Raw genomic sequence first — 12,038 nt, 5'->3', positions numbered from 1 at the left:
CAGATCATGAGAAAAATAGGGAGAAGCCCGGATTACGTTATTTTGCTGCTGATGCAATTGCCGATCGTTAATGAGCCATATCGGCTGATACAGATTGTTTGTTTTCCGTTGTTTTTTTTGTTTTTTTGTTATAGCAGCTGGTATACAAGGCTCCAGTCTACTTTTTTTCACCACCATCCCAATAATCATTTCAACCGCACTGAAGTCAGTGTAGATGGTCAAAACTGCTAAATGTTATCCTTTTGTAGTCATCTATAGTGGTTATTTGCATGAAAAACACACAATTCAAATGATTAGGAAATTGATCAAAATAAATCTTGGCATGAGTAGGTATCATGATGTATTATAAACTGCTTAGAGATAGTGTTAGGAAGTTAAACGGGTCACAAATCCCTTTTTATTATATATTTTTTATTGCTGTGAAAACATCTCCTTCAAACAACTGTATTTATTCAAGACATTCAGACATCAGTGTCAGTGAGGCCAGGCATGGCAGAGACTGACTCGTTTTGTAGCTGAACTGGCATTAAGCGGTGCGCTTTTTGTCAAACTTAGCCATTTATCAGTTTTTTCCACACTAACTGGCAGCTTGATCACTGACAACAGAGAGATGCCACGTGATACTGCCGTCATTGTACTATTGGCTCACTAGCCTTGTAAGAATCGGGAACCAAATGTCAGATGTCTTCCACGGAGATATACAAAACATTCATTTTGGAACCGTCAAAATTGTAAACATTATTATATACAATCATAATATTTTTGTTGGGAAAACAATGCTAATATTCTGCACCTTTCTCATAGTTCTGTGGATGTTCTATGTTTTTGAAATGATTTGTCTACATGAAAATGTTATCAATATTTAACCTAAACGATCCAGTATCAGTAGGGCCTTACTTCTCCTAGCGCCAAATGTAAAAATGTAATCTCCCCATTCTCCAGTCTTTGCCTGTCTTGGGTTCCTCTCTCCTGCGAACCGTGGGGCTCTGATGACATGTGCTGTGGTTCTCTGGGTTCTTCTGGGAACTCCTGCTGGATATGTGGCTGCTCGCCTCTACAAATGTAAGTGAGAGAGGACAAAGGGAAGTGTTTTATGTTGACGGAAAAAGAGAATACGCAGAAAAATGATTCCAGGTAGGGCTGCAGCTAGCGATTATTTTCCTAATCCAGTTTGATTTGATTTCTATAAATCCTTTTCTTCTTTGTCTTTATGTTTGGTTAATTGACAGCTTTTGGAGGAGAGAAGTGGAAGACCAACGTTCTGCTGACAGCCTTTCTCTGTCCTGGGTAAGACTGACTCAAACGCTGAACATAATAATGGACACAACACCAGGGTAGAAGGTTACTACATGAGAGGAACACTCATTAACTCCTTCATTTACCATCCCCTCTGTCTCTGCTCAGGGTGGTATTTGCAGATTTCTTTGTGATGAACTTGATCCTGTGGGGTGAAGGGTCTTCAGCAGCCATGCCATTTGGAACCCTGGTGGCCATATTGGCTCTTTGGTTCTGTATCTCAGTGCCTCTTACCTTTATAGGAGCATACTTTGGCTTCAAGAAGGCAGTAAGTAAATATAAACGTACATCCATTTATAGGTAATGCATTCTGTCATCATTTTCTTTGGAGTAACTATTTCAGGGTGTACCCATGTTTAATTCTCTTCTCTTTCTACACTGTGACTGATTGTTTAAGGGTATTGAGCACCCAGTGCGGACCAATCAGATTCCTCGTCAAGTCCCAGAGCAGTCATTCTACACAAAGCCTTTCCCTGGTATCATCATGGGAGGAATTCTGCCTTTTGGATGTATATTTATTCAGCTGTTCTTCATATTAAACTCCATCTGGTGAGAATAAAGAAACAGTTATTAGTCATAGAAAGTTATTAGTCATAGAAAGTCTAAACACAACTTTTTGTATGGAAAAGCTAAGAATCAGTTCAGTTGTTTTTAGTCAGAGCTGTGGGGAATCCTGAAATGGTGATGCGACTCACAACCTCTGAAAGCCTGAAACACATTAACGGGTATTACAACTAGCCCTTCTAGATATAATAAGAAGCACAATTCTGCAACTCCATTGATTTACTTCTCACCTAATCAGAAGCTGATTTTGATTGGGAGAATAAGTCTATGACAAATGGAACAGAATACAATCAAGTATAACCTTTTTGTAAAATAGTTGTTTCATACTGTACTTCTGAAGTGTCTCGAGCATAAATACATTGTTCATACTTGTTTTTTAGATTATAGTGGGACATATTATCCTAATTAACTGTATTTTTCTATTACTGAAAAGTTGCTCATTAAGAGAAAGTACCTGACTTTTCATCAACTTCAACGTTGACAGAGTATATGATAACCCCAATTGAATAATCTAATTTGGCAGATCTAGACATTAATGACATGTCAAGGGGTTAAATTCTAACCAGCCGGTGACATTTGTTGCATGTCATAGAAAATCCAATAAAGGCAAAAATGCCAAAAGAAAATAGTCTTTAAAAACATCTACTGTATCTATCACCAAATATGTTGGCAAACCAACAATTTGATGTATTTTCATACAGTGATATGTTTGATCTGTTGTCTTTACTGCAGTCCATTTAAGGACATATTTCTGCCTTTCCTCCAGGTCCCATCAGATGTACTACATGTTTGGCTTCCTTTTCCTTGTCTTCATCATCCTGGTCATCACCTGCTCTGAGGCCACCATCCTGCTTTGCTACTTCCATTTATGTGCTGAGGTAAACAGCACAATTAATGCATTACCATATATTATGTTAAAGAGATGAAATTAAAACTGACGTTTTTGAATTGAAGATGTCAACATCAGCATTTTTTTGTATTATTATTATTATTTGGCCAGTAATAAACTATCCAGACATACACAGACTGTACAGCCCTGGTTGCTGCCACAGTCAACACAAAGATGGCTCAGTTAACTCTAGGCCGACACCACACGAGAAGATTATGAGATAGCAGTGTTATTTTGACCGGCTCTCACATCATTTCAGCAGTTGGGTTAAACTTTATGTATTCTTCCCCTGCTGTTTGTTAGTAGTTGGCTTTTTTATATGAATGAAATTATTCATTGCAAGTAATTTGTTTCATTTAGATTGTATGAATCCAGTAGAGGTGGAATGCTGCCCCCTATTCTATGGTTTAGATTTGATTTTGTTCTGACTTCTGTGTTCTTGTGATTGATTTAACACTCGGAGGCATTGACAGGTGGTTCATGGCTCTGGAAACCAGTCTCTGTATAACAGGCGGCACTCACTCTTTCAACCCATTCAGTCAGGGCCTCAATTTACAAAACGGAGTGTTTCCTCTCTTACATCGCAACTCTGGCTGTTGTTTTCATTTTCACAGGACTACCATTGGCAGTGGCGTTCCTTCCTGACTAGCGGCTTCACTGCTGTCTATTTCCTGGTCTACGCCATTCATTACTTTTTCTCTAAGCTGCAAATCACTGGACTGGCCAGCACCATCCTGTACTTTGGATACACCATGATTATGGCTCTCATTTTTTTCTTATTCACAGGTGCGTACAGTATATGAAAAAGAAGGGAAGAATAATGGTTGATGTATTTTTCCATTTTTTTTTTTGTCGTGGCTGTCATCTTTCTACTGCACACAGCTACAAAATAGATTATTGGGGTAAAAGGAGAGCTCTCAGTTTAGAGGGTGGAGGGTGCTGTCAGGATGGAGGTGCCATTTCTAGATCATTAGTCCTTCACAGATTGATGATATATTACAGTAAAACGGTATCCAGCGGCAGATGACATCAAGTCTTGTCTATCTGCACAGACTTCAATCATTTTTACAGTTGAAAATGTGTACAACTGTTGTGACCGGGTTCAATTCCAGTGTCGCTATGTGTGATGGGGCCATCCAACATAATTGACAGAACAGTGACATGACCTGAGGCAATCAAACTAACGTGTTCGATTGCCACTTATATTCATCAGATATAATGTCTATATATATATCTCTATCTCTATCTATCTATCTATCTATCTATCTATCTATGATCCATCAAACCCAAGTCCAATATTCACTCTTCCTTTAGCTCTGGTTTGGTCTCCACGAACTCTATAGCCGCTAGATGCTCCACTATGTTCTGTCTGCTGTTTTTTTGCTGAGCAGGTAGTGTACAGTGGGCTTTTATAAGAGCTTCTCCACGTTCATATGCAAACAGTTCTACATCAATGTCTGTCTCACTGTGGCAGTGGACATGTGCCCAGTTCTACAATTCTGGATTTTATAAAACAGCAACATGCCTACACGTGGCTTAATAAAACTGACGAAAAGAAAAGAATGCATATCGCTTAAATAAGTACGACTAAATTAGAAATACATTGGACTAGCCTTGGATCAAGTCGGCTGAGTTCTAAGAAACGCTGTAATATTAAACAGTCTTGTAATGTCGTGACATTGCAACAGGTTGAGAGTTGCAGTGCTAAAGAATGTTGCTTCATTGGTGGAGCTCCACTGCCTCTCATCCTCACATGTGTATACATTGGTCAAGAAAAACGTGATGTGATATAATAAAAAGTATATCTTGTCTATCCTCAGGTGCAATCGGCTTCTTTGCCTGTTTCTGGTTTGTTACCAAGATCTACAGTGTGGTCAAAGTGGACTGAAGGATACAAACTCAACAGACTATTGACTGGAAATTGGTTTTCTCCCATAAACCTCTGGAACGTTCAGCACTATCAAACTGGACTGAACTTTACAATGTGAACCTTTTACTTTCTCATTTCCTCAGGCAGAGAGAACTGTGCCTCCGACAGACGACAACTTTCTTTCTTTGTGAGCCTAAAACGTTTGCGTGTGAGCATGTGACTGGGTTGTAATTTTGAACATAGAGTATCTATCTGCATATAATCTGAACAAGCCTGTTTTCAGTATCTGACACACAGAAAGTCGGTTCATACCATACCACCTTCACACAGTGCAGTGACCCACAGCTGGACTGTGCAGAGAGTGTGTCTGTATTTGGAAATTGCAGTCAGGCAAATAAAGCTGTGAGCGTTTGCTTCTTAACAGCTGTTTTTTCAGAGCTGTTGTGTTGAAACATGCACTTGTCACCATTTTGTGGCTAACACACTGTGTCCCTAAATGTATTTACATCCACATTTCAACACCAAAATGGCTCAATAGGGCTGTTCCAAATTATAGTGGAACAGCTTTCATTTCTCTGAGGTGTGGTGTGGGGTGGGGGGGGGGGGGGGGGGGGGGTGACTGATGAATCCTGCTGATGACAGAAAGCCAAAGTCCAGTCTCACTTTGGTGCCGGCCTCTGTTCTATTAAAGGCAACACGTCTTGCTGCGTCAAGGATACACCCCCCTGTCCTGTTTCCCAGCAATGACTTGTTCTTGCAAATAATGCAAACTGAGGGATTGAGGGACGTATGTTGTAAAAGGGTCTCTGGAACCTTGCTGCCTTCCTGTTCTGTCTTGTTTCACTTTTTCACAATTGGTCACATTGATTTCTCTATACTGAGCTCACTTTGTAAAAACTTCTCACAGTTCTCTTAAACAACATGCTTGGCTTTATTTTCTGAAACTTAAGTTATTCTAGTGATGCAGTACAAAACAAATGTGTTCACTACACATGCATGCTTAGGACAGCCTCAGATATGAATATACAGCAGTCTGAGTGAACCCTTCTGTATTTGGGCACAAGTTCTCATCCAGGTCACACCATATGTCCGCTCTGACCCCTTTCCTCAGCGGGCACAAGTCTTTCATAATTCAGGAATGAAATGAATATTTATGTATGTTTGTTTTTTAGATGTTAATGTAGCAAATTATAGACTAATTTGAAAAGTTGTTTTTCAAACAGTATGCGAGCATGCACAAAGGGGACTGTAAATTCACGGATTTGGAGGTTGCGTATGAGTGAACCAATTTGAGAAATTTAAAAAGATGTTGATTTTTAATGCATTTTGTGTTAAAGCAATAAAAAGTTATCAACTGATGTTTTGCTCAATGAAGAGTTTTGAAAAAACAAATTCAGAACTATGTGTAACCAAATGTAAAAAACAAAACAAATGTATATTCTGAGCCATTAGTGAAGTTTAAGAGACGGACGGAACAGACAGAAATTTCATCCCGTTTGGTATTGAGGCACGATGATTGGACCAGTCATTGTCCCTCACAACCCAACATTACACGCCACATTATTGCTTTGGTACCAAGCCAGGAATAAATACATTTCTTCACTTTGCTGTCAGTGTGAAATTGGTGTGAGTCATTCTTGTTAGAGCTGACCAACCTGAGACAAACTCACATCCTTCAGGACGTCCTTCATGCCGTCAGGCTTATTTTCATTAGTTGGTTTGCTCTTGTTCTTGGCTTTCTGTAGAACTGCACTGTTTGATGTGAAGCAGGCCATGAATTAGAAGCTTTACCTCGACCTTTTTACCTTCATGGTGTTTGAAACGTGTTTTGTAAGTAACTATGTTATACATACTGGACATTGTATATTCCTGAAGCCAAAGAAAAGCATGGATTAATTCATTCATTCTCGTTTGTTTGGAATTACCTTGGATTATACTTTTGTCTGAGTTTTTTTTAATTTATTTTTTATGTTTATCTACTTAATCAAATTTAAGGTATTTAAGATGGAGGCGTTTTAAGAATCGGGACTTAGATATTGAAAAGCTAAGAGGCTGTTCAACAGTGGTCAATTTTTATAATGTCAGCTTCATACCAAAATATCACAACAGCAGTGAGTTTAATTATGTAATATATCCTCACATACAAAATGATTATGTCACTGATACTGACACAGCAGGAGTCAAAGTGTGCAGATGATTTGGTATTGTCACAGCCCAGCACAGGTTGTAACTAAAAATAAGTATATTTTACACAACTAAAAGGTAAATTAACACAAAGACTATCTAAATACAACAAACCAGAGTGAAAGCCAGTGCAGAGGGAAATTGTTGAATATAATCCAGTTGAAAAGAAAGGAAGGACTAGCACCCCTTGCTTTATCTAAGCAGGGGTGTCAAACTCGAGGCCCGCGGGCCGAATCCGGCCCGCCACGTCATTTTATGTGGCCCGCAAATTCGCCAGCAAAAATAAATAAATTTGAAAGTTAGACTTGATAATAAAAAGATTCCCATTGTCGAAATTATGAGATAGAAAGTCAAAATTATGAGATACTTAAACACAACAGTCATAGAAGCAGCTCTTTGGCTGGTTACTGTACATTTGAAATGGAAATGGTTTGTGAGTACATTGAAGACTACTTTAAACGTGGCTTTAAAACACATGAAATACTTCACGTGGGATTGTGCAAACGCACCCTTGAAAGGATTTTAAGCATTGAACAAAGTTATTATAATAACTTGTTTGATATTTGGCTTTGATATTTTTTTTAATAGTTTGATAGAGTAATGTGGGTTTCTTAACCCTAAATTAAAAGGATTTAAGTTATAACGTGCTGAAATATATTTTTACACTTGAATAAACAATGATCAAATGCAGAGACAGTTATTTACCAATATGTTAGGAGAAGTTACATTTACACAGTCTTACATTTACAACCGGCCCTTTGAGGGAAACCGTGATGCTGATGTGGCCCAGAGTGAAAATGAGTTTGAGACCCCTGATCTAGGTTATTCAAAGTGAGAAGAGGATATTTGTGCACCAGTTGTGTCCTTTTACCTGTAGGCAGATTTCATCATGTCATCCTTGCAGTAGTGGTAACATCCTCCAAATACATACAACTTTCCCACCATTGCTGCTACTCCATGCCTGATATTTGGCTTGTCTGGTATCTCATCCAGCCTCCTCCACTCAATCTTTTTCACCAAACCTATACCACTGCGTAAGGAGTTTGCAAGCCACAGTTCCCTGCTTGGTATGCGCTGTCCCACGTCTAGGTTCAGCTGGTCTCCCCCGACCACAACCAGGGCGTCTTTGGGACGTCGGACCCGGCACTGATCCTGGGTTTCTGGAAGGCTGAAACCAAATTCCTTGAGTGCTGAACCATAGAGTTACACCTCTTTGTTTCTGAAGCTCTCCATGCGTAGGTTAATGGCCCTGACCTCTCGAAAGGTCATGAGGGGGAACCGGACTCCGGTCATCAGTATGCCAGCCTGGCCCAACCTCTCCTCAGGATCATCAGGATTATCCAGACTAAACTGCACTGTATTATTAGATTATTGGCCTGTTTGTATCACATCATTATTTAACTGAAGTGTTATGTGCACTTTCTTTTTTATTACACACAATTATGAATGAATGAATGATTTTGCTCTTGATTGTTTTGGATCATCTCTTTCAGGCATGTCTCTGCTGCATTACGTCTCTAGTCTTGTTCTGTCAAATCGTGCGCATTGGCCTCCATTAAAAGTGCACTATACGGGGTTCAGAATGGGATTTCTTTGTTTGAGCACCGCATGACATAATTATGTGAAAACCACAGACCCCTATCCATTTCTTGCTCAAAGGGGCTAATTTTGTTGGCAGGTATTTTTATATAGAATCTGCATTTACCTTGGAAAAATAATCATAAAGATGGTTTTCCTTTTTGCATTGCGTGGCTGTTGCGTGAACCAGCACAAGTTTGGATTGAGTTACATTACATGTCAGAATAGTAAGAGAAGTCTACACATGGTAGAAAATCAAAGAGAGAGGTTTGGTGGTTTAAGTGGTGAGGGACATTCCCTAGAATGTAAGAAAGTTCTTGTTGCACCCTCATCACAAACCGACAGTGACGAGTGAGACTCACAAAGCAAATTATTAACTTAACTTAAAGGCAACATAAATGGCAAGCTTAAACTAACAGCGGCATGTGAAATCAGTAATTTCAGCAGTGCAGGTGAGTCCATGAGTGGAAAGTGTGTAATGTTGTATAAGCGTCGAAACAAACCATGATGTCAACCAAAAAACATATGAGTGTCTCAGGCAGGAGACAAGGGCCAAATCCCAATGTCCCCCCCTTATGGACTCACGGACTTTGAGGCGCGCTCCCGCGAAGTCCGTGAGGGTTTAGGGCTGTCCCACTGTCAAATCATCTAGTGTTTGAGGGCTCTCTGGCAGACATTTTGAGCCCTTCATGAACCCTTTCCGTAAATCAGCATGGTATGCTGACTTAGCCTAAGGGAATTACCCACAAATCATTGCAATGTGACGTTAAACACGGGGTAACCAGTGGCCGCATGGAGACGTAAAAAAAAAAAGGTAAACAAAGAGGACGGATCACGTGTGTTCAGCCTGTCATATTACATTTACTCAGAAACATTAAGGGTTAAAGATGGAACAAAAAATAAACATGAAATCAGAAGATATTTATTTATTTATTCATCAAATATTTGATTTTGTCATTGAAGCTGTTTTGACAAAAACGAGTAAATAGATTATATGAAGTTACCTCTCATCTTGTGAGGAAAGAGCCTGAAGACGTTCAAATCAGGGAGTACAAAGTATAAAATAAATACACACAATTATACATCATATTTCTTGTCGTTTTCATGGTAACGTGATATGTTGCACTAAAGTGCTGTCCCATTCCTATTTCCACCATCTCAACCCCTCACAGTCTCTTACACTCAACCACTTACCAGGTGACGTCAGTAAGTCCTTGAGGGTTCAGGGTTTGAGGATTTAGGGGGACATTGGGATTTGGCCAAGGACCTACTGAGACTAAAGAGGGTTTTTAAAAGAGTGCACTGGCACAAAGGGCCCATGTATTGCCAGTGTTGCTGATGAGCTCAGGTGTTTCCACTCTGCTGATGACCCTTTGCCACGCCCACCTCAAAAAAGGTAAAAAGGAGTTGCCACACGAGAGTGGTACAGGAATCCTAACTTTGCAGACTGGTCAAGTAAAGAACCTTAACTTATCTCTGAAGATGGTCACCATGGTGGTTTTTCTTTTGGCTTTTGTTGGAGCGGCATCTTCAGAACTCCCACACAGACGGAGGTGTGACCCAGAGCAAGGACAAGAAACGCTGACTCTTTGCTCAAATTACAAAAACATTTTACACCTCAATGATGTTCAGACAAAACTTGAAGAAAACCAAATGCTGCTGCGAGAGAGGATTGACGCTATGGAAGGTAGGACCAGACTGCAGCTTGATTCTACAAGCGGCAACATTAGTGCACTTGAAAGGTTAGTGACAAACGTTTCAAACGCACAAAAGGACCTAGAAAGGATGGTGTCACAAACTGAGATGGAGTTGAGAGATGCAAAGACAAAGCTGGAGGAACAGGAAGTTGACATTGCCAGCCTCAAGAGAGAAGAACTGGTCAAACACGGGGAGAGAGTCGGGGGAAACATCAGTGAGATTGAGGAGATACTTGATACAACTGAGAGGCAATTAAAGGAGAGAAAAGAGAAACTTAAAAATCTGGAGTCAGAATGGGGCTGCGTTCATTGCCACACAGAAACTGCTGACTCTACACAAGAAGGAACTCTCCCACCTTAACTCGACGGCCCGGGAGCTTGAAGTCAAAGTCAAAGCCCTACTGAATGTCACGCAACTTGAAGCTAACCTGACGGAAATACAAAATGACAGCGGAGGTACGTTTTTAAAAGTCTGTATTATCTTAAAAAAAAACCAATTTTTAATAAATATTTTCATGAATTTACTGCAAAAATGTCCTTTTGATAATGACTCGAGCTTTCAGCACAAAATTGAATAATCAAAAGGCTGAAGTTGATGGATTCAGGAATGTTGATGAACAGCGGAAAACTGCAGTGGACCAGCAGAAGGTTGACATTGACAATCTCAAGAGCGACGAGATAGTCCAATCCCTTAACAAAACCTTTGCAACTTGTACCCTGAAAAGAGATACTGAGCTGCTTGCCTTTTCATAAATGTGGAATGTAAAATTGTATGTTTAAAGTAACATTGCCACTTTTTTTTTTTTTCCCTGCAGAACTCGGAACTGAAGAAAGTGAACTCTCATTAGAGGTGATGCGCCTTAAAGCAGAAGGTAAGGGAAAGTATAGTAAGTAATGGTTCAAGATGCCAAACTCGCACAACTGAATTTAACAATGTTTGCATTTATTTCTTCAGTCAATGCCAAGGTGGCCTTTTCTGCAACTATAATCGTTCACTGGACCCGGCACGAACGGCACCAACAATATTCTCATCTATAACAGAGTCTTCACAAACGTTGGCTTCGCTTACAACTGTAAAATGGGTATGTTCTAGATGCATAACCTTCAGAAGACTGACCAATGATTAACAGATATGAAAGTATGCATCTTTAATAAAATGGAATGCATCCTCCATATTATTGGGTATCATCTGGGAAACATTGGTTTAGTAATATGGTCAGAACATTGCAAAATCTTCCTTCCACGGCCTCTGAAGCTTTTCCACAAGTTGCCTATAAGTCCGTCGAGCTTTCGGATGTGTTGGTAGGTGATTTTGTTACTTTTAGAATAAAGGTGGCTAATTGTTTCTCCCAGTTTGTAATCGTTATGCTAACCAGCTGCATGGCTTTATCTTCATTTTTAACATGCAGACATAAGAGTGGTATCGATCTTATCATCTAACTGAGAAGATGATGGTTATTTGTGTTTCCGTTGAGTAGAAAAATGTATTGAGAACCAAGTAAGGACAAATGTTTTTATAACTTATTGATGTCATTGCATTCTCCTCTTCAACAGGCATCTTCACTGCTCGACTGAAAGGCGTTTACCACTTTTCATTCATGACTTTCGGCTACAACGGTCACAATTCAGGAGCCATCCTGGTGAAGAACAGGAATTACCAAGTGAGCACCTGGGAATTCACCGGCTCAGATAACTGACACCACCAGCAACACGGTAATCCTTGAGCTGAATGTCGGAGAGACCGTCAACGTCATCCTGTGGAAGGGTGGAAAAATACATACAAGTGTCTTCAGTGGGTTCCTCATCTTTCCAACATTGTAGATTTTAGAATAAAATGAGATGCCACGTTTTTTTATTCAGGCATCTTGTCTGGTCTCAATCTGTTCATCCTTTCAGAAATTTCTCATGTAAAGTTTAAACATTTTGGAGGATTGTTGAAATGTCAAAATAAAAGAAATGA

At 39.7% G+C, this 12,038-nt stretch overlaps 1 protein-coding gene and 1 pseudogene across 2 annotated transcripts in view; both read left to right on the top strand.

Moving 5' to 3' along the window:
• The window catches only part of tm9sf2 (transmembrane 9 superfamily member 2), a 24,242-nt gene extending 18,021 nt beyond the window's left edge, over nucleotides 1–6,221 (top strand). For both annotated transcript variants that reach the window (XM_076076809.1, XM_076076810.1), the window contains 7 exons: nucleotides 943–1,062; nucleotides 1,230–1,287; nucleotides 1,405–1,564; nucleotides 1,694–1,845; nucleotides 2,627–2,738; nucleotides 3,364–3,535; nucleotides 4,570–6,221. In XM_076076809.1, coding sequence (XP_075932924.1) covers nucleotides 943–1,062; nucleotides 1,230–1,287; nucleotides 1,405–1,564; nucleotides 1,694–1,845; nucleotides 2,627–2,738; nucleotides 3,364–3,535; nucleotides 4,570–4,637 — 842 coding nt within the window. In that variant the 3' untranslated portion in view covers nucleotides 4,638–6,221. The remainder of the gene's footprint in view (nucleotides 1–942; nucleotides 1,063–1,229; nucleotides 1,288–1,404; nucleotides 1,565–1,693; nucleotides 1,846–2,626; nucleotides 2,739–3,363; nucleotides 3,536–4,569) is intronic.
• Nucleotides 6,222–8,709: 2,488 nt separating this feature from the next.
• LOC142932955 (uncharacterized) lies at nucleotides 8,710–12,038 on the top strand (annotated as a pseudogene).

Source organism: Anarhichas minor, unplaced genomic scaffold, assembly GCF_050575085.1.
Source record: "Anarhichas minor isolate MPS153535 unplaced genomic scaffold, ASM5057508v1 ptg000058l, whole genome shotgun sequence".
NCBI lineage: Eukaryota > Metazoa > Chordata > Actinopteri > Perciformes > Anarhichadidae > Anarhichas > Anarhichas minor.
This window is presented reverse-complemented; position numbering and strand designations above follow the sequence as displayed.